This window comes from Heterodontus francisci, chromosome 19 (assembly GCF_036365525.1).
Source record: "Heterodontus francisci isolate sHetFra1 chromosome 19, sHetFra1.hap1, whole genome shotgun sequence".
In the NCBI taxonomy this organism is placed as follows: domain Eukaryota; kingdom Metazoa; phylum Chordata; class Chondrichthyes; order Heterodontiformes; family Heterodontidae; genus Heterodontus; species Heterodontus francisci.
Window position 1 is genome coordinate 10260224 of NC_090389.1, and position 24094 is coordinate 10284317.

At 52.8% G+C, this 24094-nt stretch overlaps 1 protein-coding gene across 2 annotated transcripts in view; it reads right to left on the reverse strand.

Annotated features, from left to right (window-relative positions):
- Nucleotides 1-24094, reverse strand: part of LOC137379947 (aminoacylase-1-like) — a 172112-nt gene that overhangs the window by 138697 nt on the left and 9321 nt on the right. For both annotated transcript variants that reach the window (XM_068051356.1, XM_068051358.1), the window contains exons 3-8: nucleotides 19164-19228; nucleotides 17566-17670; nucleotides 17369-17463; nucleotides 5661-5737; nucleotides 2717-2806; nucleotides 1763-1819 (exon numbers count right to left, since the gene is read on the reverse strand). In XM_068051356.1, coding sequence (XP_067907457.1) covers nucleotides 1763-1819; nucleotides 2717-2806; nucleotides 5661-5737; nucleotides 17369-17463; nucleotides 17566-17670; nucleotides 19164-19228 — 489 coding nt within the window. The remainder of the gene's footprint in view (nucleotides 1-1762; nucleotides 1820-2716; nucleotides 2807-5660; nucleotides 5738-17368; nucleotides 17464-17565; nucleotides 17671-19163; nucleotides 19229-24094) is intronic.

Below are 24094 nucleotides of genomic sequence, written 5' to 3' on the forward strand. Positions count from 1 at the left end.
CTTGCATCCCAGATTGCTAAAGGAAGTGCAGTGGAGATAGCAGAAGGATTTGCTATAATCTTCCAATCTTCCCTAGACACATGGGAGGTCTCAAGAGACTTGAAAAGTAATAAATGTGACACCCTTGTTCAAGAAAGCCTGTAAGGGCATTCCTAGTAACTACAGGCCAAGGTTTGAGTTAATTAACGACAGCCAGCATGGATTTGGAAAAGGCAAATCGTGTTTGATTAATCTAATTGAATTTTTTAATGAAGTAACAGAGATAGTTGATGAAGGGAGTGCAATAGATGTTGTCTCTATGGATTTTAAGAAAGTGTTTGACAAAGTAACACATAAAAGGCTGGTTAACAAAATTGAGGGTCATGGAATAGGAGGGTCAATGTCAGCTTGGATTAAAAATTTGGCCAAAGGACAGAAAGCAGTGAGTTTTGGTAAATGATTTTCAGACTGGAAGATGGTAGACAGTGGTGTTCCTCAAGGGTCAGTACTAGGACAATGCTTTTATTTGCTATATAGAAATAACTTGGATATTGGAATACAGAACAAAATTTCAAAATTTGCTAATGATACCGTTCTTGGAGGTGTGGCAGTGTGACAGAGAAGATGATACCAGTCAATAGGACATAGATAGGCTAGCAGAATGGGCAGACAACTGGCAGGTGGAATTCAATACAGAGAAGTGTGAGGTAATGCATTTTGGCAGAAGGGATAGGGAGAGGCTATATAGGCATTGATAATCTAGATATTACAGATATCAAGGAATATGGGGATAGTGTGAGAAAATGGCGTTGAGGTAGAAGATCAGCCATGATCTAGTTGAATGGTGGAACAGTCTCGATGAGCCAAATGGCCTACTCCTGCTCTTATTTCCTATGTTCCGAGAGTGTACAGGCACAGAGAGACCTATGGGGGCATATGCATAGACATTTGAAAATGCAGGGCATATTGAAAGAGTGGTCAGCAAAGCATATGGGATCTTGGGCTTCATCAATAGAGGTATAGAATACAAAAGCAGGGAAGTTATGCTGAACCTTTATAAGGCTCTGGTTAGGCCACACTAGAGTATTGCATCCAGTTATGATCACGACATTTTAGGAAGGATGTGAAGGTCCTTGAGAGGGTGCAGAGGAGATTTGCCAGAATGGTTTCAGGGATGAGGGATTTTAGCTACAAGGTTAGGTTGTAGAAGCTGGGATTATTCTCCTTGGAGCAAAGAGGTTGAGGGGAGATTTGATCGCGATATACAAGATGATGACAGGTCTGGATAGGGTAGACAAAGAAAAGCTATTCCCATTAACTGATGATACAAGGACTAGGGGACACAGATTTAAGATTTTGGGCAAGAGATAAAGGGGGGATGTGAGGAAGAAAATGTTTACGCAGCAATTGGTAATGACCTGGAACTCGCTGCCCATGAGGGTGGTGGAAGCAGAGACAGTGAATGATTTCCAAAGTAAATTGATGGGCATTTGAGGTAAATAAACCTGCAGGGCCTCAGGGATAGAGCAGGGGAATGGGACTGACTGGATTGCTCTACAGTGACCCAGCACAGACTTGATGGGCCAAATGGCCTCCTTCTGTGCTGTAATGATTCTATGACTCAATGACAAGGAGGGGGCTGCGATTTAGCTACTCAACTGCAGTAAACCCATCAGCACCCAACGAAAGTGACATCTGGATTTGATGTGGCCCAATGCCATCTGTCAGTCACATTACTAGGCACTGCCCATCTGCTAGAGCTGAGGAATGAAAAGGTACTTACACCACACGCTCCTCTCACCATAGAACACCGTGAAGGCATCGCTGGGGTTAGCCAGACCTGTGGGCACAATGGGCAAGGTCAACAATCAGTAACGATGCCCAGAAGTGGACAGCTGTACAACTAAAGCTAGCCCAGATGTTTCAGAAAAGAGCACAGACAAACAAGCTAGTGGCTGACTGCATAACTGCACTGCCCACTGCGTCACACAAACAGCAGCAAGATCTCAGGTTCGTTCTCCAGTCTGCGCTGCAGGAGAGGAAAGTCACATGAGGGTTATACCCCTGATCATTCCCCAGTGTGTGCGAGTGGATTCCGCAAGAGAAAGGGATCTGGTTCGGTCATGACACTTCCCATGGTTGAATGGCCTATTGCATTCACACGTGGAAAATGCTGGCTTAGGCATAAAGTGATAGGGTGTCTCTGAAAAGTTACTCCCAGAGGAGAGTGAACACACTCAGAGATGGATTTACCCGTTTTTAAATTAGAATGTGTGGGGTTCGAGGCCCATCAGATGGTGCCCCCAGACACTCGAGGCCTGTCAGACGGTGCCCCCAGACACTGGGGGAGTCTGTCAGACGGTGCCCCCAGACACTTGAGGCCTGTCAGACGGTGTCCCCAGACACTCGGGGTCTGTCAGACGGTGCCCCCAGACACTCGAGGCCTGTCAGACGGTGCCCCCAGACACCTCATGATTCTTTAAGGGGGTAGTCCTCCTCCCACTGCCCAAATGGGGGCCTGGTGCGTCCCCACACAGGAGCAGAGGGCAGAATGGAGCCACAGCCACTCAGGTGCTTCTGTCTGACATGTTCCAGTACTGAGACACAGAGGACACTGGCATAGGACCAGGCACAGGGAGCTCTTGCTAAGAAGCCAAGCCCAGATGCTAAAAACCTGGAGACAAAGAAAATAGTACAACAAAGACAGGGAGAAAAATGGAGAAGAACCAGGTCCTACCTTCATCGAGCCCAAATCCAACGTTTAACGCCCTGAACTCCTCAGACTCAACAAACTTCACCATCCCATTCTGACTCCCGATTTCCTCATCTGCATCAGTGAGAAACTGATCAGGAGTTTGCCCAACTCATATTCTAAGAGACACTGCGTCCACCTCAGAAGTTGGAACAGTGGGGTAGGGGATGAGGGGGAGGTGAAGAGAGAAGGGCCTTGCTTTATCATCTCATCTGAAAAAGGGCACCTTTAACAGTGCAGTACTCCCTCTGGGGTGCGGTTCAATGTTCACTCTAAGCTGCACGACTGCGCAGCCACACAGCAATTGGGAATATGCTGCACAATGAACAAACAAGCCATGCACAAGCAACATTCTCTTTAAGATGCACACATGAGCGGCTGTGTGTCAATCTTAAAGGGACCATGCATTGCAACAGAGCAAACAGAAAGTAGAGGGAAGATTGGAGGGGCTTGACTCTGTGACCTTCTGACACAGGCGAGAGTGCTACTAACTCAGCCATGGCTGACACAGCATGCCAGTTCACTTCTGGACAGGAGGGAGAGAAAGCTGCAAAAACGGACACCAAGTTACATCACAATTACGGGAGAGAGCAAATAAGAAAATATTTCCAGAATTCTGGAGGAAACTAATGGTCCCAAACTCCCAAACTGTTGCAGTGAGAGGTGTGTTTCTGTTTCCGAATCTTTTCCTACTCCAGCCTCTGTATTTTACGACTGTTCTCACAGTTGAGTTTTCACTCCTCATGTGCTCAAAAGTATCTTCACTAGAGCTGATATCAAGCAAGGGTTTTGATAGCAAGTTCAGGGAAACAAACAGAAAATCTTCCTGTAACTGGACCCATCCTGGGACTCTGGAATTCTCATCCTTCTTCGAAAGTGACAAGCGTGTCACACTATCAGACCTCGTTCTAGACACTAACAAGCAAATTTACTGAACAACCTTTAATTTTGCAGGTTTTTATTCTTACGAAGTCCAACCTTACGGTCTTGATCTCTCTCTCTCTGGCGATACCAAATCAACCTAATGATTTGAAGAGCCTACTTAAGTATGCCACAAACAGTTTTCAGTAATTGTTGGATTTAAGTAAGTCAATCAAATAAGGAGCTAGGCATTCTACACATATTGGAACTGTGACGGAAATCCCACAAGCCAAATGGAAAATATTAATTTTTCATATGGAACTTTGCCTGAGACCCTTTTACTGGACATTATTATAAACAGCTTTTAAAAAAGCAGAACCGAACAGCTAAAGATGGCCATACACAATTTGCATATGAAAAGCCAAAGGCTAGCTGGGAGACACAGGTGATTACCCAGTCTAGCCGGAACAGTAGGGATGCTCCCTAATTCAATTAACTAGAATGGTTTTGTCAATGTTGGTCGACAAAAGCCATCGACACCCATTGACTTTGAAAGAGCCAAACCCCCTACCAAGTATGTTTGCACAGCTATAGAGGAGAACTTTGAATTTCAAAAAATCTTCCGGAAACTTCTGTTTCAAAGAGGTGGTCACATGACATGCCTGCCTGTGCAATTCTGAATTTGTGAATTGTGCCTCTGAAAGCAGACAGTAACTGAACTCCAAGGACGGAACATCTCTCTCTCCTATCTCCCTCTCCAGCAAAGTCCCAGGGGAACCTCGGCTGCAGCTAAACCTCAAATCTACAGATCCCACAATCATCAACAAGGAGGATGGATAAAGTCTCTCTTCGGCCTTCCAGAACCAGAGAAGCAAGCCTAAATTTGTACACGTGGCCCCAGTGAGGACTTCTAGATTTCAATTTTACCTATGGACATTGGGACTAACTTCCGTATTTAAATTCCACTTTTATTAAGGACTCTACTCCAACCTCCTAATTCTGCCTTTTCCCCTCTGTACCTATTTGTGTGCGTGCCTCTCGTATGAATGCGAGCATGGATGCATCGCGTTTTAACCGGTTTAGTGTGTTAAGGTTAATAAACTTACATCATCCTTGTTTAAACTCAAGAAAACCTGTCACCAGTTACAATTATAATTAGAGAAGCAGGAGCAAGCTGGTAAGTTAAACTCACTGAGTTGGTAAGTTAAATCACTGTGTTAGAAAGATAAACCCTGTTGCAGTCAAACCACAGAAGGGGTGAAAGGGGAGACTGAGACTCCTTCCTCACCTGCTTGTAATAGAACCAATAAGCTCAGCACGTTGATACTTGAAATACACGACCTTGCAGAACCTCTGTGTTCCTCCAATTCCGACCTTGCCCAATTTTAACTGCTTCACCATTGGTGACCATGCCTTCAGCTGCCTGGGCCCCAAGCTCTGGAATTCTCGCCCTGAACCTCTCCTCCTCTCTTCCCTCCTTTGGACCCTCCTTGAAACCTACCTCTTTGACCAAGCATTTGAACACCTATTCTAATATCTCCTTATGTGGCTCAGTAACATATTTCCAGCGTCAAATTACATCTGATCACGCTCCTATGAAGTGCCTTGGGACTTTTTATTACATTGAAAGCGCTATATAAATGCAAGCTATTGTTGAAGTGCATGGCTTGGTAATTCCCTCATGCAAATTTGCCTGCACATAACCAAATCTAAGCAACATTTGATCCAGTTAGCGTGAGGACAGGATTCTGGCTGTACCTGACTTTCAAAGTCAACAAAATCACAAAGCACAGATTGTCTGGTCATTATCACATTGTTGTTTGAGGAAACTTATTGTGCACAAACTGGTTGCCGTGTTTCCTACATTACAACAGTGACTACACTTCATTGGCTGTAAAGCGTTTTGGGACATCCCTTAGTTGTGAAAGGTGCTGTAAAAATAAACAGACCACTACCAATCCAAAATTACGCACAACGCTACATTTATGTCACAATCATCGCAGATAAAGGAACGCTGGACACCAAAACACCCCTACCCAGAAGAAACTCTGACCCGTTTCATACTTACCGGGAACAAACAACAGGTGAATCGTCCGAGGAAACCGTTTCCCTTCTGATTTCAACCTCCGAATTGCTTCAATATACCTGAAAGAGACAGACGATAATCACTTCCGAAAGCTACAAGGCTAACAGCCGACTCAGGGCACTGATACTTACTGAAGGCCTGCTACCCAGTTTTCCGGGTCCAGCTTTCAGGCTCAGGTCGGGCCGGGTACACACGGTAAGTGCTCTGCTGGTAAGTACTGAAATTAAAAAACTTACCTGAGCTGGGAGTCCGGGACGAAACTGAGTCTGTGCAGTGAGCGAGTGATGTCACTATGATGTCATCACGCATGCGCTGCAGCTTCCTGCAGATTCGACGTCAGGAAGGTAAGTAAAGGGATGGTCAGGTCAGGCTTAGGTCGGGTCGGGGTCAGGTCGGGTGGGGCTCGGGGCAAAATTGGAGGGACTCGGGCCAGGTCGGGCTCAGGTCCGCTACGGTTCGGTCGGGTTCTTTTTCCCGACCTGAGCAGGCCTTCAATACATACTGAGCCGCCACAATGAACAGCACAATATCACACCCTGCCTGCTACACATTTCCATTTAAAGAAACCTTTACACTATCAAGGTAAAAGGTGCAGCACTGGGGAACCTCAGTGTCCCATCAAACACTCCCTGGGCAGATACAGCACGGAATTGGCTGGAGAGTTTGGAGCACTTCCTGTGTGCAGTTAAGCGAACCAGCTGCACCTGAGCAGGCTGTGGGAGCTGGAACTGGAGAGGAGAGAGCTGCAACTTACAGCTTCAACTGTGGAACTGTTCTTTTCAAGAACAAAGAAGACCTACAAGTTATTCTGGAGAGGTGGGTGTCGGAGCACCAGAGAACTGTATTTTGTTTGGACTGTTGGGGGAGGGAGGAGGTGCCGGAAGATCCAGAGGTGGGGCTGCCAAATTCTATAGGCAGCCCCTATATTTGCTCTTGTGTTTATCAAGAAGGAAGTCTTTACACAACAGCAGGAAAAGGAGAGAATCGGACGGCTCTAGCCAACCCAGGCGAAGAACTGGGCACAGTGGCGCAGTGGTTAGCACTGCAGCCTCACAGCTCCAGGGACCCGGGTTCGATTCTGGGCACTGCCTGTGTGGAGTTTGCAAGTTCTCCCTGTGTCTGCGTGGGTTTTCTCCGGGTGCTCCGGTTTCCTCCCACAAGCCAAAAGACTTGCAGGTTGGTAGGTAAATTGGCCATTATAAATTGTCACTAGTGTAGGTAGGTGGTAGGGAAATATAGGGACAGATGGGGATGTTTGGTAGGAATGTAGGATTAGTATAAATGGGTGGTTGATGGTCGGCACAGACTCGGTGGGCCGAAGGGCCTGTTTCAGTGCTGTATCTCTAATCTAAAAAAAAATGACTGGAAGGCTGGATTATGGACTCTGCAGTAAGGTGCTCCAACCACCTATCTACAGCAACATCCTCTCAGCCTTTCTCCCCCTTCCAACACTCGGCCACCTATCCTCTCCTCTCCTTGTCCTTTTCCTTTCCCCCCCGCCCCCCGATCCTCCTCTACTCCCACCCCCTCCCCAGCATATTGCTTAAGTTTAAAAAAAACTGTTGTTTGCTTTATTTGTTCGGGGTGGGTGTGGCTCTTCGACCCCATGGCAAGCGCCTCTTTGCCGGTGGTGGGGCCTTCTTGCACATATACTGCTGCGGCTGCTGCAGCTGCACCTGTTGCACAGTCACCGGTTGTATTGATAACATTGAAGTATGGAATCAAGAGCTACATCCACCCCAATATGAGAATCGAGGCATGCGTGAAAGCAATGGTCAAGGTTGTCAGCCCTTCGGCCATTGTTGCTGCCTCTAAAATGTTTGGGAAGGCTGTGTTTTTCCTGAAGGTGGAGCAGGTGGTGTCCCTGGCCCTGAGCAAGGGGCTCACCGTGGGCAGGACCTTTCTGCCAGTGGACCCCCTGGAGGCCACTGCACAACGGGTCATTTTGTCAAATCTCCCGCCCTTCATTCCTGGTGAGCTCCTCCTTCCCCACCTGCACCATCTGGGGGAAGTAAAGACAGGGCTCACCCCAGTCCCGCTCGGTCTTCAGAACAGCCTCCAGCATATGTACTCCTTCCGCCGCCGCCAGTTATTTATGCAGCTGGCGGAGGAGGAGGTCACAGAGGTCCAATTTAGTGTCGAGTTCCAGGGGGCGGCCAACCGAGTTTTCTGGACCTCGGCGGGGCACGGTGCCATGCCTGTAAGGGGGTGGGGCATGTTCGGAAGAACTGCCCCAACAACCGGACCGCCAACTCCCACTCGGCGGCCCAGGGTGGCGCCGCTGCACTTCCCCCCCACTCCTCCAACATCTGCCGCTCGGGCAGTTCGAGGCCGTGGTTTTCACAACTGCCAGTGGGGAGGTGGAGACCCGTCCAGGTAGAAAGAGGGCACGGCGCAAAACAAAACACCTGAAGGCGCGCCCCCTGGACATGGACAAAAGTCCTGAGCCTGAGCTCAGCCCTACGACTGATCCAGGGGAGCCCACCTACCCCACGGCTGAGCTTGGGCCCAAGAAACCTGGGCCGGGGGGGCGTGGGCACAGAGGGAGAAGCAGAGCCCTCTGCTGAGATGGAAGTTTCTGAGCCTCCGCGCCCCTCCCGAAGTAAGAGGAGGAGACGTCCCTCCTCTGAAGAAGGCCCATCTCCTATCGCGGGTCTTCAGGTTCCCCCTGCCACCAGCATGATCAGGGCCTTGAGTCCTGGGCGGGAACCCTCCACCCCTCAGAATGGAGGTGGGGGGTGGGGGAGAGATACCCCTGTAACATTGCCAACTCCTGAGGTGGGGGCCCGCCTGTGGTGGGGAGCCTGTGGACCCCACAGGAAAAATCAAACCTTTGGCCGGGTCGGGTGTCCTGTGGGGGGTGAGACCTCTGAGGACCCGCCCTCCCAAGAGCCTGACGCTGCCGCACAGGATGTACCGACCCAGAGGCCAATTTGTGTAATTACCTGTCTGCTGGGCCTGTGGGCGCTGGCGGGGTGGGAGATGGCCTCCTCTCTCTGCCTCCAGTCCAGCTGGATTTCCAGAGTCGGGAACTTCCGTCTCTCCTGGACCGCTCATTAGCCTGGGGATGGAGGTGGAGGGGGGGTCCTGAACCGCTAGCGCCCATTGGTTCCAGTTCCACAGATGAACCCAGCGAGGACTCCTCTGCCATCGATCCTGGGGGTGGGATTGTGACGGAGGTGGGACCGGGACGGAGGAGGGACCAGCTGGCGCGGCCGGGAAATCCGCCACACAGTGTGTGATGGGTGTGTCAGCCGCTGGCAGCGAGGACCCGGAGGAAGATGGGGATTAGGTGTGGGGCACAGAGGACAATCTTGATTCCATTGCCAGTAAGGCGGTAGAGTCCCTCATGCCTCCCACCGAGTCTCCTCTCATCCCCACCGTAGAACTCCGGGACTTCCTCACAGCATGCAGGGGTTGCCGCAATAAAGTTCAGCTGGCCCTCGGCCGTTGGTCGAATCTGGCGCTGATCATCCGGTCCGTCCGTGCCACCCTCAAAAAAGCAGGGAAAGGCACGGGCGTGAAACTGGTTGAGAGGTGCCGGTTTAACACATTCCTCAATGGGTTGCTGAAGGAGTGGAAGGCCAGGTGCACTTCCACTCCCTCCTCACAGTGAGGTGTTGGTGACAGGATTCTGAGTACTTTTGCCATGAAGATAATCACAGCCAGACTCAACGTCAATGGCAGCAGGTTTCACAACCACAGATTTCACAATCTCTCAGTCCTCAGGGAAGGGAGATATGCAGTGAGCGTTCTGCAGGAAACCCACTCCGTTCCGGGAGACGAAGCCACCTGATCCTGGCAGGGTAGGGTCTACATCTACAGAGGTGGAATCACCTCACCCCTATTTCTAGTGGGGTGGCTATCTTGTTGGCCCTGTATTTTCAGCCAGACATCTTGGGGATCAAGGAGCTTGTGCCAGGCCGCTTGCTCGACCTCGCCGTTCGCCTGCATAGCGTGCCGCTCCACTTTGTGAATGTGGACACGCCCAGGCCCGGTGTGTTGCAAGCGCGCCTCTTTGCAGAAGTGTCCGCTCTCTTGAGCTCTATCAATAGCAGCGAGTGCATCATCCTTGGGGGGGATTTTAACTGTATCCTCGAGATGGGGGATCGTTCCGGTCCCCAGCGCAGCCAAGCGCCGGTGGAGAAGTTGAGGGAACTAATCAGTTCCCTCAACTTGGCGGACATCTGGCAGAATCTCCATCCTGACTCCAGCGCCTTCACCTGGAGGTCTAGAGGAGGAGGGTCCCGAATCGATCGCCTCCACATTTCGCACGTGTACATCTCCCGCGTCTTGGCAGCCTCCATGCGGCTGGTGCCATGCTCGGATCACCACCTGGTGTGGGCGGTGTTCACTCAGCTCCGCACACAGGCGGGGTCTGCTGGAGGACGGGTGATTCCGGGACTCGTTCCGTCGATTCTGGGCCGACTGGAGAAGGAAGCAGGGGTCTTCCCCTCCTTGAGGCTATGGTGGGATGTGGGCAAGACTCACATCCGTGTCTTCTGTCAGGAGTACGCAAAGGAGTCGACCAAGAGGCGGGAAGCTGAGATTGGGCGCCTAGAGAGGGAGGTGCTCGACTTGGAGTTCCGCCTCGGTCATGCCGTCATGAACCCGGCCCTGTGGCAGGCCTACAAAGAGAAGGGCGCGCTGAGGGACCTGCAGCTCATAGGGTCCCAAGGCGCGTACGTGAGGTCGCGGATCCAGATTCTGGAAGATTTGGACCGCGCCTCACACTTCTACTTGCTGGAAAAGTGGTGGGGGGCCGTAAGCAGCTCATCGAGTTGCTGGCCGACGACGGATCCTCCATCGTGGATCCCGGAGGGAATGGGCCTCCTGGTCCGTACCTATTACTGTGCATTGTTCTCTCTGGATCCATTCAGCAAGGACGCGCACAGAGTTTTGTGGGAGGACCTGCTGAAGGTCAGCCTGGAGGGCGCCAAAGGATCGGAGGCTCCACTCACGTTGGCGGAGCACTCCGGCGCCCGCCACCAACTCTCAAGGGGCAAATCCCCGGGGCTGGACGGGCTGACCGTGGAGTTCCTCAGGGTGTTCTGGGACATCCTGGGGAACAATTACGCGCGGGTCCTGTGGGAAAGCCTGGTGACCGGGGAGATGCCCCTCTTGTAGTGCAGGGCGGTCATCACCCTGCTGCCGAAGAGGGGCGATCTCCGCTTGCTTAAAAACTGGTGTCAGGTCTCCCTCCTCAGCACGGATTATAAGATCTTTGTCTGGGCTACGTCTACCCACCTGGGCTCCGTGCTGGCCCACTTGATCCACCCCAACCAATCCTACACGGTCCCGGGCTAGTCCATCCAGGACTACATCCACCTGGTCCGGGACCTGATCCACCTTTCCCAGACGACTAGACTGCCGGTCGCCTTTCTCTCCCTCGATCAAGAAAAGGCGTTCGACAGGGTGGATCATGAATACCTTTTCGGGACGACTTTTATACGCCGCCGTAGAGTATCTGGTCAAAGTTAACAGGTCCTTGATGGCGCCCCTTCACTTTGGGAGAGGAGTGCATCAGGGATGCCCCATGTCCAGCCAATTGTATACCATCTGCGTGGAGCCGTTCTTGTGCCTGCTTCACTGGAGGTTGACGGGTTTGGCTCTGTGTGGGCCGGCCATGCAGGTCGTGCTCTCGGCTTACACCAATGACGTGCTCCTCGTGGTCATAGATCCAGGTGACTTTCAGAGGATGCGCGACTACCAGCAGACCTTTTTTGCCAGGTCCTCCGCAAGGATCAATTGGGAGAAATGTTACGGACATCTGGTGGGTCAGTGGCGGGTGGACACCCTACCGGAGGAGTTAACATCTTTTGTGTGGAGCACCACGCACCTCCTCTATCTGAGAGTCCACCTTAGCCCCCTCCTGAGGAAGCCTGGCCAGCAAACTGGCAGGTGTTGGAGGCAAAAGTCACCACTCAGCTGGGGCACTGGACAGGACTGCTCCGAGTGCTTTCCTACAGGGGCCGAGCGCTGGTCATAAACCAACTCAATGCTGTGGTACCAATTGGTCACTTTGGCCCTACCCCTGCATTTGCCAACAAGATCCAGAAGAAGCTCGTTTATTTCTTCTGGGGCAAAAGGAAACATTGGGTCTCTGCCACGGTCCTGAGTCTCTCAATCGATGAGGGCAGTCAGTCGCTGGTGTGTGTCCGTACCCAGGCTGCGACTCTCCGCCTTCGGACCCTGCAGAGATACCTGTACGTCGAGCGTCCTCCCAGATGGTGTGCACTGGCGGCGTATTTTTTCCGCCAGGGGCACTGCCTTCAAGACGACACGCAGCTCCCATTGTAGAACGTTAGCGTTGCCTCTCTGAGGGAGTTGCCTGTCTTTTACCGGGATCTATTCAGAGTCTGGAACACAGTCGCCTCCAGTCAGGGCGCTCCCCCGCCGGCTCCGGGGATGGACCGAGGGGCGGAGGAACAGCTGATGCTCCTGGGACGCCCATCACTGCGGGTGATGAGGGGGCTCAGGAGTGCAGAGCACTCCCGGCCAAGCTGACCGCCGCTCGGCCGGAACTGCTCATCGGACCCAGCCCCTGAAAACCTCCTCTGGAGGACAGCCCGAGCCGCCTCTCAGAAATGCTCTCTGTGCCATTCCAAATGGTGCAGAGGGGTTTCCTGTAAGATCTGCTCCTGCACACTCTCCACTTCCTCGTTCTCGTCAGCCAGCTGGACACGCCCTGGCGGTCCGCATTGCCATCTGGCAGCGAGGGGAAATCCCGGTGGAGGTCTCTCTACGCGGGAGTCCTCCCCCTTTACATTGGGGGACCTGGAGTGGAGGGTGCTGCACAAGGCAGTCCCTGCAATAGACTTTTAAGCAGGTTCACGGACTCCCAGGCCGCCTGTAATTTCTGCGGCCTGGACGAGTCCATGTTCCATGTATATATGGTGTACTTGGGCACCCGGTGCAGAGGGGCGTGGGCCGGGAGCAGGATCTCCTCGTCGGTCTGCTCCTGGGCCTGATCAAGGTGGCAATTCATAGGTCTAGGCTGCGGGCCGTCGGGGGGGTCCATCCTCCCTGACTGCCTGCCCCTCTTCCGAGGTTACGTTCACGCCCGGGTGTCCCTAGAGAAGGAGCATGCAGTGTCCACCGGCACACTTGAGGCCTTCCGCAACCGGTGGACACCGCAGGGGCTGGAGTGCATCATCGATGCCAAGAATGGCATTTTAATTTAAGTTTTTGGTTTATTTATTCGATTTTGATAAAGTTATTTTTAAATGTATATAAACGGAGCCTGGAGAATAAAGGCCCCCTCGACATACCTTAAAAAAACAGGTTAGATACAGAGTAAGGCTCCCCCTACACTGTCCCATCAAACACTCCCACAACAAATCTCAGCCTTAATCTCACATAACGCCACCGCCAATTCAGCAAAGTGCAATATTTCCCTTCTGCTGCCCTCAGAGCTGGTGTAGAGGACAGTCCGAGCTGCCCTCAGAGCTGGTGTAGAGGACAGTCCGAGCTGCCCTCAGAGCTGGTATAAGGGACAGTCCGAGCTGCCCTCAGAGCTGGTGTAGAGGACAGTCCGAGCTGCCCTCAGAGCTGGTATAAGGGACAGTCCGAGCTGCCCTCAGAGCTGGTGTAGGGGACAGTCCGTGCTGCCCTCAGAGCTGGTGTCGAGGACAGTCCGAGCTGCCCTCAGAGCTGGTTTAGAGGACAGTCCGTGCTGCCCTCAGAGCTGGTGTAGAGGACAGTCAGTGCTGCCCTCACAGCTGGTGTAGAGGACAGTCCGTGCTGCCCTCACAGCTGGTGTAGAGGACAGTCCGTGCTGCCCTCACAGCTGGTGTAAGGGACAGTCCGAGCTGCCCTCACAGCTGGTGTAAGGGACAGTCCGAGCTGCCCTCACAGCTGGTGTAAGGGACAGTCCGTGCTGCCCTCAGAACTGGTGTAAGGGACAGTCCGTGCTGCCCTCAGAACTGGTGTAAGGGACAGTCCGTGCTGCCCTCAGAGCTGGTGTAAGGGACAGTCCGAGCTGCCCTCACAGCTGGTATAAGGGACAGTCCGAGCTGCCCTCACAGCTGGTGTAGAGGACAGTCCGTGCTGCCCTCAGAGCTGGTGTAAGGGACAGTCCGAGCTGCCCTCACAGCTGGTATAAGGGACAGTCCGAGCTGCCCTCACAGCTGGTGTAGAGGACAGTCCGTGCTGCCCTCAGAGCTGGTATAAGGGACAGTCCGTGCTGCCCTCAGAGCTGGTGTAAGGGACAGTCCGTGCTGCCCTCCGAGCTGGTGTAAGGGACAGTCCGAGCTGCCCTCACAGCTGGTATAAGGGACAGTCCGAGCTGCCCTCAGAGCTGGTGTAAGGGACAGTCCGTGCTGCCCTCAGAGCTGGTGTAGAGGACAGTCCGTGCTGCCCTCAGAGCTGGTGTAGAGGACAGTCCGAGCTGCCCTCAGAGCTGGTGTAAGGGAAAGTCCGAGCTGCCCTCAGAGCTGGTGTAAGGGACAGTCCGAGCTGCCCTCAGAGCTGGTGTAAGGGAATGTCCGAGCTGCCCTCACAGCTGGTGTAGGGGAAGTCCGAGCTGCCCTCAGAGCTGGTGTCAGGGACAGTCCGTGCTGCCCTCACAGCTGGTATAAGGGACAGTCCGTGCTGCCCTCACAGCTGGTATAAGGGACAGTCCGTGCTGCCCTCAGAGCTGGTGTAAGGGACAGTCCGAGCTGCCCTCAGAGCTGGTGCAGAGGACAGTCCGAGCTGCCCTCAGAGCTGGTGGAAGGGACAGTCCGTGCTGCCCTCACAGCTGGTGTAGAGGATAGTCCGAGCTGCCCACAGAGCTGGTGTAGGGGACAGTCCGAGCTGCCCTCAGAGCTGGTATAAGGGACAGTCCGAGCTGCCCTCAGAGCTGGTGTAGGGGACAGTCCGAGCTGCCCTCACAGCTGGTATAGGGGACAGTCCGTGCTGCCCTCAGAGCTGGTATAAGGGACAGTCCGAGCTGCCCTCACAGCTGGTGTAAGGGACAGTCCGAGCTGCACTCATAGCTGGTGTAAGGGACAGTCCGAGCTGCCCTCACAGCTGGTGTAAGCGACAGTCCGTGCTGCCCTCACAGCTGGTGTAGCGGACAGTCCGAGCTGCCCTCACAGCTGGTGTAGGGGACAGTCCGAGCTGCCCTTACAGCTGGTGTAAGGGACAGTCCGTGCTGCCCTCACAGCTGGTGTAGAGGACAGTCCAAGCTGCCCTCAGAGCTGGTGTAGGGGACAGTCCGAGCTGCCCTCAGAGCTGGTGTAGAGGACAGTCGGAGCTGCCCTCACAGCTGGTGTAAGGGACAGTCCATGCTGCCCTCAGAGCTGGTGTAAGGGACAGTCCGAGCTGCCCTCACAGCTGGTGTAAGGGACAGTCCGTGCTGCCCTCAGAGCTGGTGTAAGGGACAGTCCGTGCTGCCCTCAGAGCTGGTGTAGGGGACAGTCCGAGCTGCCCTCACAGCTGGTGTAGGGGACAGTCCGTGCTGCCCTCACAGCTGGTATAAGGGACAGTCCGAGCTGCCATCACAGCTGGTGTAAGAGGACAGTCCGAGCTGCCCTCAGAGCTGGTGTAGGGGACAGTCCGAGCTCCCCTCAGAACTGGTGTAAGGGGACAGTCCGAGCTGCCCTCAGAGCTGGTGTAAGGGACAGTCCGTGCTGCCCTCAGAGCTGGTGTAGCGGACAGTCCGAGCTGCCCTCAGAGCTGGTAGAAGGGACAGTCCGAGCTGCCTTCAGAGCTGGTAGAAGGGACAGTCCGAGCTGCCCTCAGAGCTGGTAGAAGGGACAGTCCGTACTGCCCTCACAGCTGGTGTAGGGGACAGTCCGTGCTGCCCTCACAGCTGCTGTAAGGGGACAGTCCGTGCTGCCCTCACAGCTGGTAGAAGGGACAGTCCGAGTTGCCCTCAGAGCTGGTAGAAGGGACAGTCCGAGCTGCCCTCACAGCTGGTAGAAGGGACAGTCCGAGCTGCCCTCACAGCTGGTGTAGGGGACAGTCCGTGCTGCCCTCAGAACTGGTGTAAGGGACAGTCCGAGCTGCCCTCAGAGCTGGTGTAAGGGACAGTCCGAGCTGCCCTCACAGCTGGTGTAAGGGGACAGTCCGTGCTGCCCTCAGAACTGGTGTAAGGGACAGTCCGTGCTGCCCTCAGAGCTGGTGTAAGGGACAGTCCGTGCTGCCCTCAGAGCTGGTGTAGGGGACAGTCCGTGCTGCCCTCAGAGCTGGTGTAAGGGGACAGTCCGTGCTGCCCTCAGAGCTGGTGTAAGGGACAGTCCGTGCTGCCCTCAGAGCTGGTGTAGGGGACAGTCCGTGCTGCCCTCAGAGCTGGTGTAAGGGGACAGTCCGAGCTGCCCTCAGAGCTGGTGTAAGGGACAGTCCGTGCTGCCCTCACAGCTGGTGTAGGGGACAGTCCGTGCTGCCCTCACAGCTGGTGTAAGGGACAGTCCGTGCTGCCCTCACAGCTGGTGTAGGGGACAGTCCGTGCTGCCCTCACAGCTGGTGTAAGGGACAGTCCGAGCTGCCCTCAGAGCTGGTGTAAGGGACAGTCCGAGCTGCCCTCACAGCTGGTGTCGGGGACAGTCCGTGCTGCCCTCACTGCTGGTGTAAGGGACAGTCCGAGCTGCCCTCAGAGCTGGTATAAGGGACAGTCCGTACTGCCCTCACAGCTGGTGTAAGGGACAGTCCGAGCTGCCCTCACAGCTGGTGTAAGGGACAGTCCGAGCTGCCCTCACTGTTGGTGTAAGGGACAGTCCGAGCTGCCCTCACTGCTGGTGTAAGGGATAGTCCGAGCTGCCCTCACTGCTGGTGTAAGGGACAGTCCGAGCTGCCCTCAGAGCTGGTGTAAGGGACAGTCCGTGCTGCCCTCAGAGCTGGTGTAAGGGACAGTCCGTGCTGCCCTCAGAGCTGGTGTAAGGGACAGTCCGTGCTGCCCTCACTGCTGGTGTAAGGGACAGTCCGAGCTGCCCTCAGAGCTGGTGTAAGGGACAGTCCGAGCTGCCCTCAGAGCTGGTGTAAGGGACAGTCCGAGCTGCCCTCAGAGCTGGTGTAAGGGACAGTCCGTGCTGCCCTCAGAGCTGGTGTAAGGGACAGTCCGTGCTGCCCTCACTGCTGGTGTAAGGGACAGTCCGAGCTGCCCTCAGAGCTGGTGTAAGGGACAGTCCGAGCTGCCCTCAGAGCTGGTGTAAGGGACAGTCCGTGCTGCCCGAACCCATTTTATGAAAGATCCTGAAAGCAGCTGAAAATCTCATCTCAACAGATCACAGAGGTCAGTGTCTAAAATACGACACCACCTGGTCATCACTCATCCGTTGGGTTGCAACTACAGAATGGAGCGTGGTGTGAAAAACTGTTTGCACCAGGGGCTGAACACTAGTGACACTGAACAGAAAACCTTTGGTACCTCACCCACGCAACCGTTCACTCATGTGAACATTGAAAAGTCACGTCAACATGCTCTTGTACATGGCAGCATCGCTGACCAACACAGTCCGATCCCTACCAACGTACACACTCCAATTTCAGCTGGGCTCACAGCAGTTAGGAGCTGGAAATGGGGATAATTTTGCCCTCCCCCTGCCCAGTGGCATTCATGCTAATTGTAGTTCCACTACCCCTGACCTGGCTGAAATGAGCTAACTCAGCAGGGACCGAAAACTGAGCCTGGGATCTCTCCTGGTTGGTCTGGCTCAGTATCAGTCCAGGAGTACCCTTGCCCCTAACCAGCCAATCGATGAACTCACTGAATGGCGACACACTTCATGTCCTGCGTCCCTCGGCCATATATATTCCCCTCTTCGTCCTTCACTGCTGCAAACGGATCGTGCTTCCAGTGCTCCTGCACAGAGAAAAGCGGAGTGAGCCCAGTTCCATCACCTGCACCATCCCCCCACCCCCAGAATTCTGCACCAATCCCACCGGCCTCCTCCACAGAGCTTACCTCAAAGACTGGGACCACATCCATGTGGGAATTGAGGAGAATGGATTTAAGCTTAGGGTCTGTCCCCTCCCAGCTGACGATGACAATCGTACGTCCCGGGTGAATCTAGACAATAAAACAGGCCTCAGTGTTCTGCTGATGCACCCCCTCCCCCCACCCAAACATACACTCAGCACATTCTGTCATTCAGCACTCCAAACAACAACTCACCATGAGGCAGCACCAGTGACGTAGTCTCGAGGCTTTTCGCAGAAGCATGATCAGACAAAAATGGACGTTGTGCCAAAAAAAGGGTGCCATTATGACAGGCAAAGAAAGGTTTGGTCAAAGAAATGGTTTTAAGGAGCATCTCTTAAAGGAGGAGAGAGGGGTGAAGAGGTTTAGGGAGGGAATTCCAGAGCTTGGGATCTAGGCAGCTAAGGGCACAGCCGTCAATGGTGAAATGATGCAAATCGGGGATGCTCAGAGGCCAGTGTCAGAGGAATGGAGAAATTGGAGGGTTGTAGCCTTGGTGAAGATTACAGAGATAGGAGGGGGCGAGGCCATGGAGGAACTAGAACACGGGAACAAGTGCTCTAAATTGAAGGTGTTGGGGCACCAGGAGCCAATGTAGGTCAGCAAGGGCTGTGGTGATGGGCAAGAAGGAATTGTTGCCATGTAGGATATGGCAGCAGAGATTTGGATGAGCTGAAGTCTACAAAGGGTAAAGAATGGGATGCTGGCCAGGAGAGCGTTGGAATCTCAGAGCTGCATGAAAAACTAGAATGAAACACAAGTCCAAGAGTTGCTACTGCACTCTCCAGCTCTCCCCGATCTGTGATAATCTATCTCACTTGCAGGGTCAGCTGAGGTCATTTCCCAGAGTGCGCAACAGCAGTAAAACCATCCTACTGGATGAGATTTTAAACCAAGGCCCCATCCGCCCTCTCAAGTGTCAGCCTGAATTACGTGCTCAAGACAGCATGCAGTGTTATGAACATTTTGCACCGATCTGCAGTTTGCACAGATTGAATGAGCTCAGTCCAGCAGTAGTGACCATGCACACTCACAGTTGGCAGTGATGCCCTCAGGAAGAGCCTCTCAAGCTAATTCCTGTCCCTTTCATCACCTAACTTTCTGACAGTGCTGGGAGTGACACTGTAGCATCAGGTGGAAATGCATACCAAGACCACCTTGCCATGTACACCTCACTGAACGAAATAACCTGCTGGGACTGCCACCAGAGTGTCTCTAAAAAGGAACAGCCACGCCTCAGACTATTTATTCACCTCAAAGAACAAACAGTACAGCACAGGAACAGGCCATTCGGCCCTCCAAGCCTGCGCCGATCTTGATGCCTGTCTAAACTAAAACCTTCTGCACTTCCGGGGTCTGTATCCCTCTATTCCCATTCTATTCATGCACTTGTCAAGATGCCTCTTAAACATCGCCATCGTACCTGCTTCCACCACCTCCCACCTCCTCTTTCTTCACCCCACCACCCTAACCCTCCTCCCCATGCTACATGAAATAAAACTAAGTCCAGGTTCTTTATTGTAAACCTGTTTGGATGCTGAGCAGGGGCAGATCTGCTGGGTGTGTAAAACACAATCACTCACCTCAACCTTTTTACAGGGAAGGTCCAGCTCCACACTCAACTTCTCCAGGAACTCAATAGCACCATCTGAAAAACACAGGCATAGTGAGTGCTGAAATATCCACAGTCAGACAAAGGCAGGCTTAGTATTTATACAGATCCACTGCATTATCCTCCAACATATAGGAATGGCAGAGTCGAGGGGACAAGAATTAAAGCCAGTGGTGAAAGAAAGAGATCTGGGTGTTTTTGGACATTAACCTCTTAAGGCCCATGACCAATGCAGTGAAACAATTCCAAAGTGAGCAGGGTTCTACAGCGTGTCCGCACTACAATTCACTATAAAGCAAAACACAGCATTTTGTCCTTGTATATGATATTGGTTAGGCTTCCATTAGAGTACTGGGTCCAGTTCTAGTCTCCTCCCTTGGTGAGTGATATTGAGGCTTTGGAAAGGCTGCAAAGGAGGGCCACTAGTCTAATTCCCAGAAAATAATCAGTCTAGATTGTGTTTACGTAGGTTAATTATTTCAACTAAATCATGTGAGGGCAGAGCTACGTTCAATGTTAGGTGATGGTTCCTTTCCCAGAGAACAGTGAGCCTGTGAAACAGGCTGTTGGCTAATGTAGTAGATTCTGATTCACTACATTCCTTCCAATGAGAGCTGGGCTGGTTTCACCTTGTATACAGTTAGGTATCCTGCAACATAAACCAGGCCAGAGTGGTCTCCTGGACTGTTTTTGATTGCCTGAGGAAGCTGAAGATTCCACATATTCCTCCAAATGGCCTGGGTTTATCTGTTTTGCTGCCTCTCCCGGGAGATTCCATTGCTCCGGTGGAGTGGGCAGTGTCTGTGTTGTGATACATGGGTTATCTCATTTATGTGGGACAGGCTGGTCTGTTCCTGTTCCTCATTTTCATAGATTTGTATGTACTCAAGTGCTAGCAAGGGACACAAAACATCTCAATAACCTGGAGTAAAAGCAAAATACTGCGGATGCTGGAAATCTGAAACAAAAACAAGAAATGCTGGATTCACTCAGCAGGTCTGGCAACATCTGTGGAAAGAGAAGCAGAGTTAACGTTTCGGGTCAGTGACCCTTCTTCGGAACTGACAAATATTAGAAAAGTCACAGATTATAAACAAGTGAGGTGGGGGTTGGGCAAGAGGTAACAAAGGAGAAGGTGCAGATTGGACCTGGCCACATAGCTGACCAAAAGGTCACGGAGCAAAGGCAAACAATATGTTAATGGTGTGTTGAAAGACACATTAGTACAGATTAGGTGTGAATATACTGAATATTGAACATCAGCAAGTGCAAACCTGAAGAAAAACAACCTGAAAAAAACAGTGGGTAAGCAAACTGAACAAACTAAGATGAAATGAAATAAATGCAAAAAAAGATTGTAAAAAATGTAAAAAGGAATGCAAAAAAAAAAGGAAGAAAAAATAACTAAAAATGACTAAAAATGAAAGTAAAGTGGGGGGCTGTCATGCTCTGAAATTATTGAACTCAATGTTCAGTCCGGCAGGCTGTAGTGTGCCTAATCGGTAGATGAGATGCTGTTCCTCGAGCTTGCGTTGATGTTCACTGGAACACTGCAGCAATCCCAGGACAGAGATGTGAGCATGAGAGCAGGGGGGAGTGTTGAAATAGCAAGCAACCGGAAGCTCAGGGTCCTGCTTGCGGACTGAGCGGAGATGTTCCGCAAAGCGGTCACCCAGTCTGCGCTTGGTCTCCCCAATGTAGAGGAGACCACACTGTGAATACAGTATACTACATTGAAAGAAGTACAAGTAAATCGCTGCTTCACCTGAATGGAGTGTTTGGGGCCTGGGATAGTGAGGAGAGAGGAGGTAAATGGGCAGGTATTACACCTCCTGCGATTGCAAGGGAAGGTGCCCTGGGACGGGGACGAGGTGGTGGGGGTAATGGAGGAGTGGACCAGGGTGTCGCGGAGGGAACGATCCCTTCGGAATGCTGACAGGGGAAGGGAGGGGAAGATGCGACTGGTAGTGGCATCACGCTGGAGGTGGCAAAAATGGCGGAGGATGATCCTTTGGATATGGAGGCTGGTGGGATGAAAAGTGAGGACAAGGGGAACCCTGTCACGGTTCTGGGAGGGAGGGGAAGGGGTGAGGGTAGAGGTGCGGGGAATGGGTCGGACACGGTTGAGGGCCCTGTCAACCACAGTGGGGGGAAATCCTCGGTTGAGGAAAAAGGAGGTCATATCAGAAGCACCGTCATGGAAGGTAGCATCATCAGAGCAGAAGCGTCGGAGACGGAGAAACTGGGAGAATGGAATGGAGTCCTTACAGGAGGTAGGGTGTGAAGAAGTGTAGTCGAGGTAGCTGTGGGAGTCAGTGGGCTTATAATGGATATTGGTAGACAACCTATCCCCAGAGATGGAGACAGAGAAGTCGAGGAAGGGAAGGGAAGTGTCAGAGATGGACCATGTAAAGGTGAGAGAAGGGTGGAAATTGGAAGCAAAGTTGATAAAGTTTTCTAGTTCGGGGCGGGAGCAGGAAACGGCACCGATACAGTCATCAATGTACCGGAAAAAGAGTTGGGGGAGGGGGCCTGAGTAGGACTGGAACAAAGAATGCTCGACATATCCCACAAAAAGACAGGCATAACTAGGACCCATGCGGGTACCCATAGCGACACCTTTTACTTGAAGGAAATGCATGGAGTTGAAGGAGAAGTTGTTCAATGTGAGAACAAGTTCAGCCAGGCGGAGGAGGGTGTTGGTGGATGGGGACTGGTTGGGCCTCTGTTCCAGGAAGAAGCGGAGAGCCCTCAAACCATCCTGGTGGGGGATGGAGGTGTAGAGCGATTGGACGTCCATAGTGAAGAGGAGGCGGTTGGGACCAGGAAACTGGAAATTGTCAAAATGACGTAGGGCGTCAGAAGAGTCACGGATGTAGGTGGGAAGAGACTGGACCAGCGGAGAAAAGATAGAGTCTAGATAGGAAGAAATAAGTTCAGTTGGGCAGGAGCAGGCTGACACAATGGGTCTGCCGGGACAGTCCCGTTTGTGGATTTTGGGAAGGAGGTAGAAGCGGGCTGTCCGGGGTTGCGGGACTATGAGGTTGGAAGCTGTAGAGGGAAGATCTCCAGAAGAGATGAGGTCAGTGACAGTCCTTTGGACGGTGGCTTGATGTTCGGTGGTGGGGTCATGGTCCAGAGGGAGGTAGGAAGAGGTGTCTGTGAGTTGGCGTTGAGCTTCTGCAAGGTAGAGGTCGGTACGCCATACAACAACAGCACCACCCTTGTCTGCAGGTTTGATGACCATGTCGGGGTTAGACCTGAGAGAACGGAGTGCCTCAAGTTCAGAGGGGGACAGGTTAGAGTGAGTGAGGGGGGCAGAGAAATTGAGACGACCAATGTCTCGCCGACAGTTTTCAATGAAGAGATCAAGAGCGGGTAAGAGGCCAGGGTGAGGGTCCAGGTAGAGGGAGAATGCTGGAGGCGGGTGAATGGGTCTGCTGGTCGGGGGGAGGACTCCTGGTCGAAGAAGTGAGCCCGGAGGCGGAGGCGACGGAAGAAGAGCTCAACGTCATGCCGAGCGCGAAATTCATTGAGGTGGGGGCGTAAGGGGATAAAACTGAGACCTTTGCTGAGTACAGAACGCTCAGCATCAGAGAGGGGGAGGTCAGAGGGTATAGTGAATACACGGCAAGGGGTCAGATCAGAAGGGGTGGGGTCAGAGGGAAGTGAAGCGGAAGGAGGATCTGGAGGGGCATTAGTCCCCATCAGCTGCTGGAGCTTGCGTTCCTTAACACCTGAAAGGAAGAAAAAAAGTTTTTTGTTAATGCGTTGGATGAGACGTAAGATGAGATGAAACTGCGGAGTAGAACAGATTTGAGATAAGGTGAGACGGTGCTGCTGGAGAGAGAGGTCCAGCACTTCCCTCTGACCCCACCCCTTCTGATCTGACCCCTTGCCGTGTATTCACTATACCCTCTGACCTCCCCCTCTCTGATGCTGAGCGTTCTGTACTCAGCAAAGGTCTCAGTTTTATCCCCTTACGCCCCCACCTCAATGAATTTCGCGCTCGGCATGACGTTGAGCTCTTCTTCCGTCGCCTCCGCCTCCGGGCTCACTTCTTCGACCAGGAGTCCTCCCCCCGACCAGCAGACCCATTCACCCGCCTCCAGCATTCTCCCTCTACCTGGACCCTCACCCTGGCCTCTTACCCGCTCTTGATCTCTTCATTGAAAACTGTCGGCGAGACATTGGTCGTCTCAATTTCTCTGCCCCCCTCACTCACTCTAACCTGTCCCCCTCTGAACTTGAGGCACTCCGTTCTCTCAGGTCTAACCCCGACATGGTCATCAAACCTGCAGACAAGGGTGGTGCTGTTGTTGTATGGCGTACCGACCTCTACCTTGCAGAAGCTCAACGCCAACTCACAGACACCTCTTCCTACCTCCCTCTGGACCATGACCCCACCACCGAACATCAAGCCACCGTCCAAAGGACTGTCACTGACCTCATCTCTTCTGGAGATCTTCCCTCTACAGCTTCCAACCTCATAGTCCCGCAACCCCGGACAGCCCGCTTCTACCTCCTTCCCAAAATCCACAAACGGGACTGTCCCGGCAGACCCATTGTGTCAGCCTGCTCCTGCCCAACTGAACTTATTTCTTCCTATCTAGACTCTATCTTTTCTCCGCTGGTCCAGTCTCTTCCCACCTACATCCGTGACTCTTCTGACGCCCTACGTCATTTTGACAATTTCCAGTTTCCTGGTCCCAACCGCCTCCTCTTCACTATGGACGTCCAATCGCTCTACACCTCCATCCCCCACCAGGATGGTTTGAGGGCTCTCCGCTTCTTCCTGGAACAGAGGCCCAACCAGTCCCCATCCACCAACACCCTCCTCCGCCTGGCTGAACTTGTTCTCACATTGAACAACTTCTCCTTCAACTCCATGCATTTCCTTCA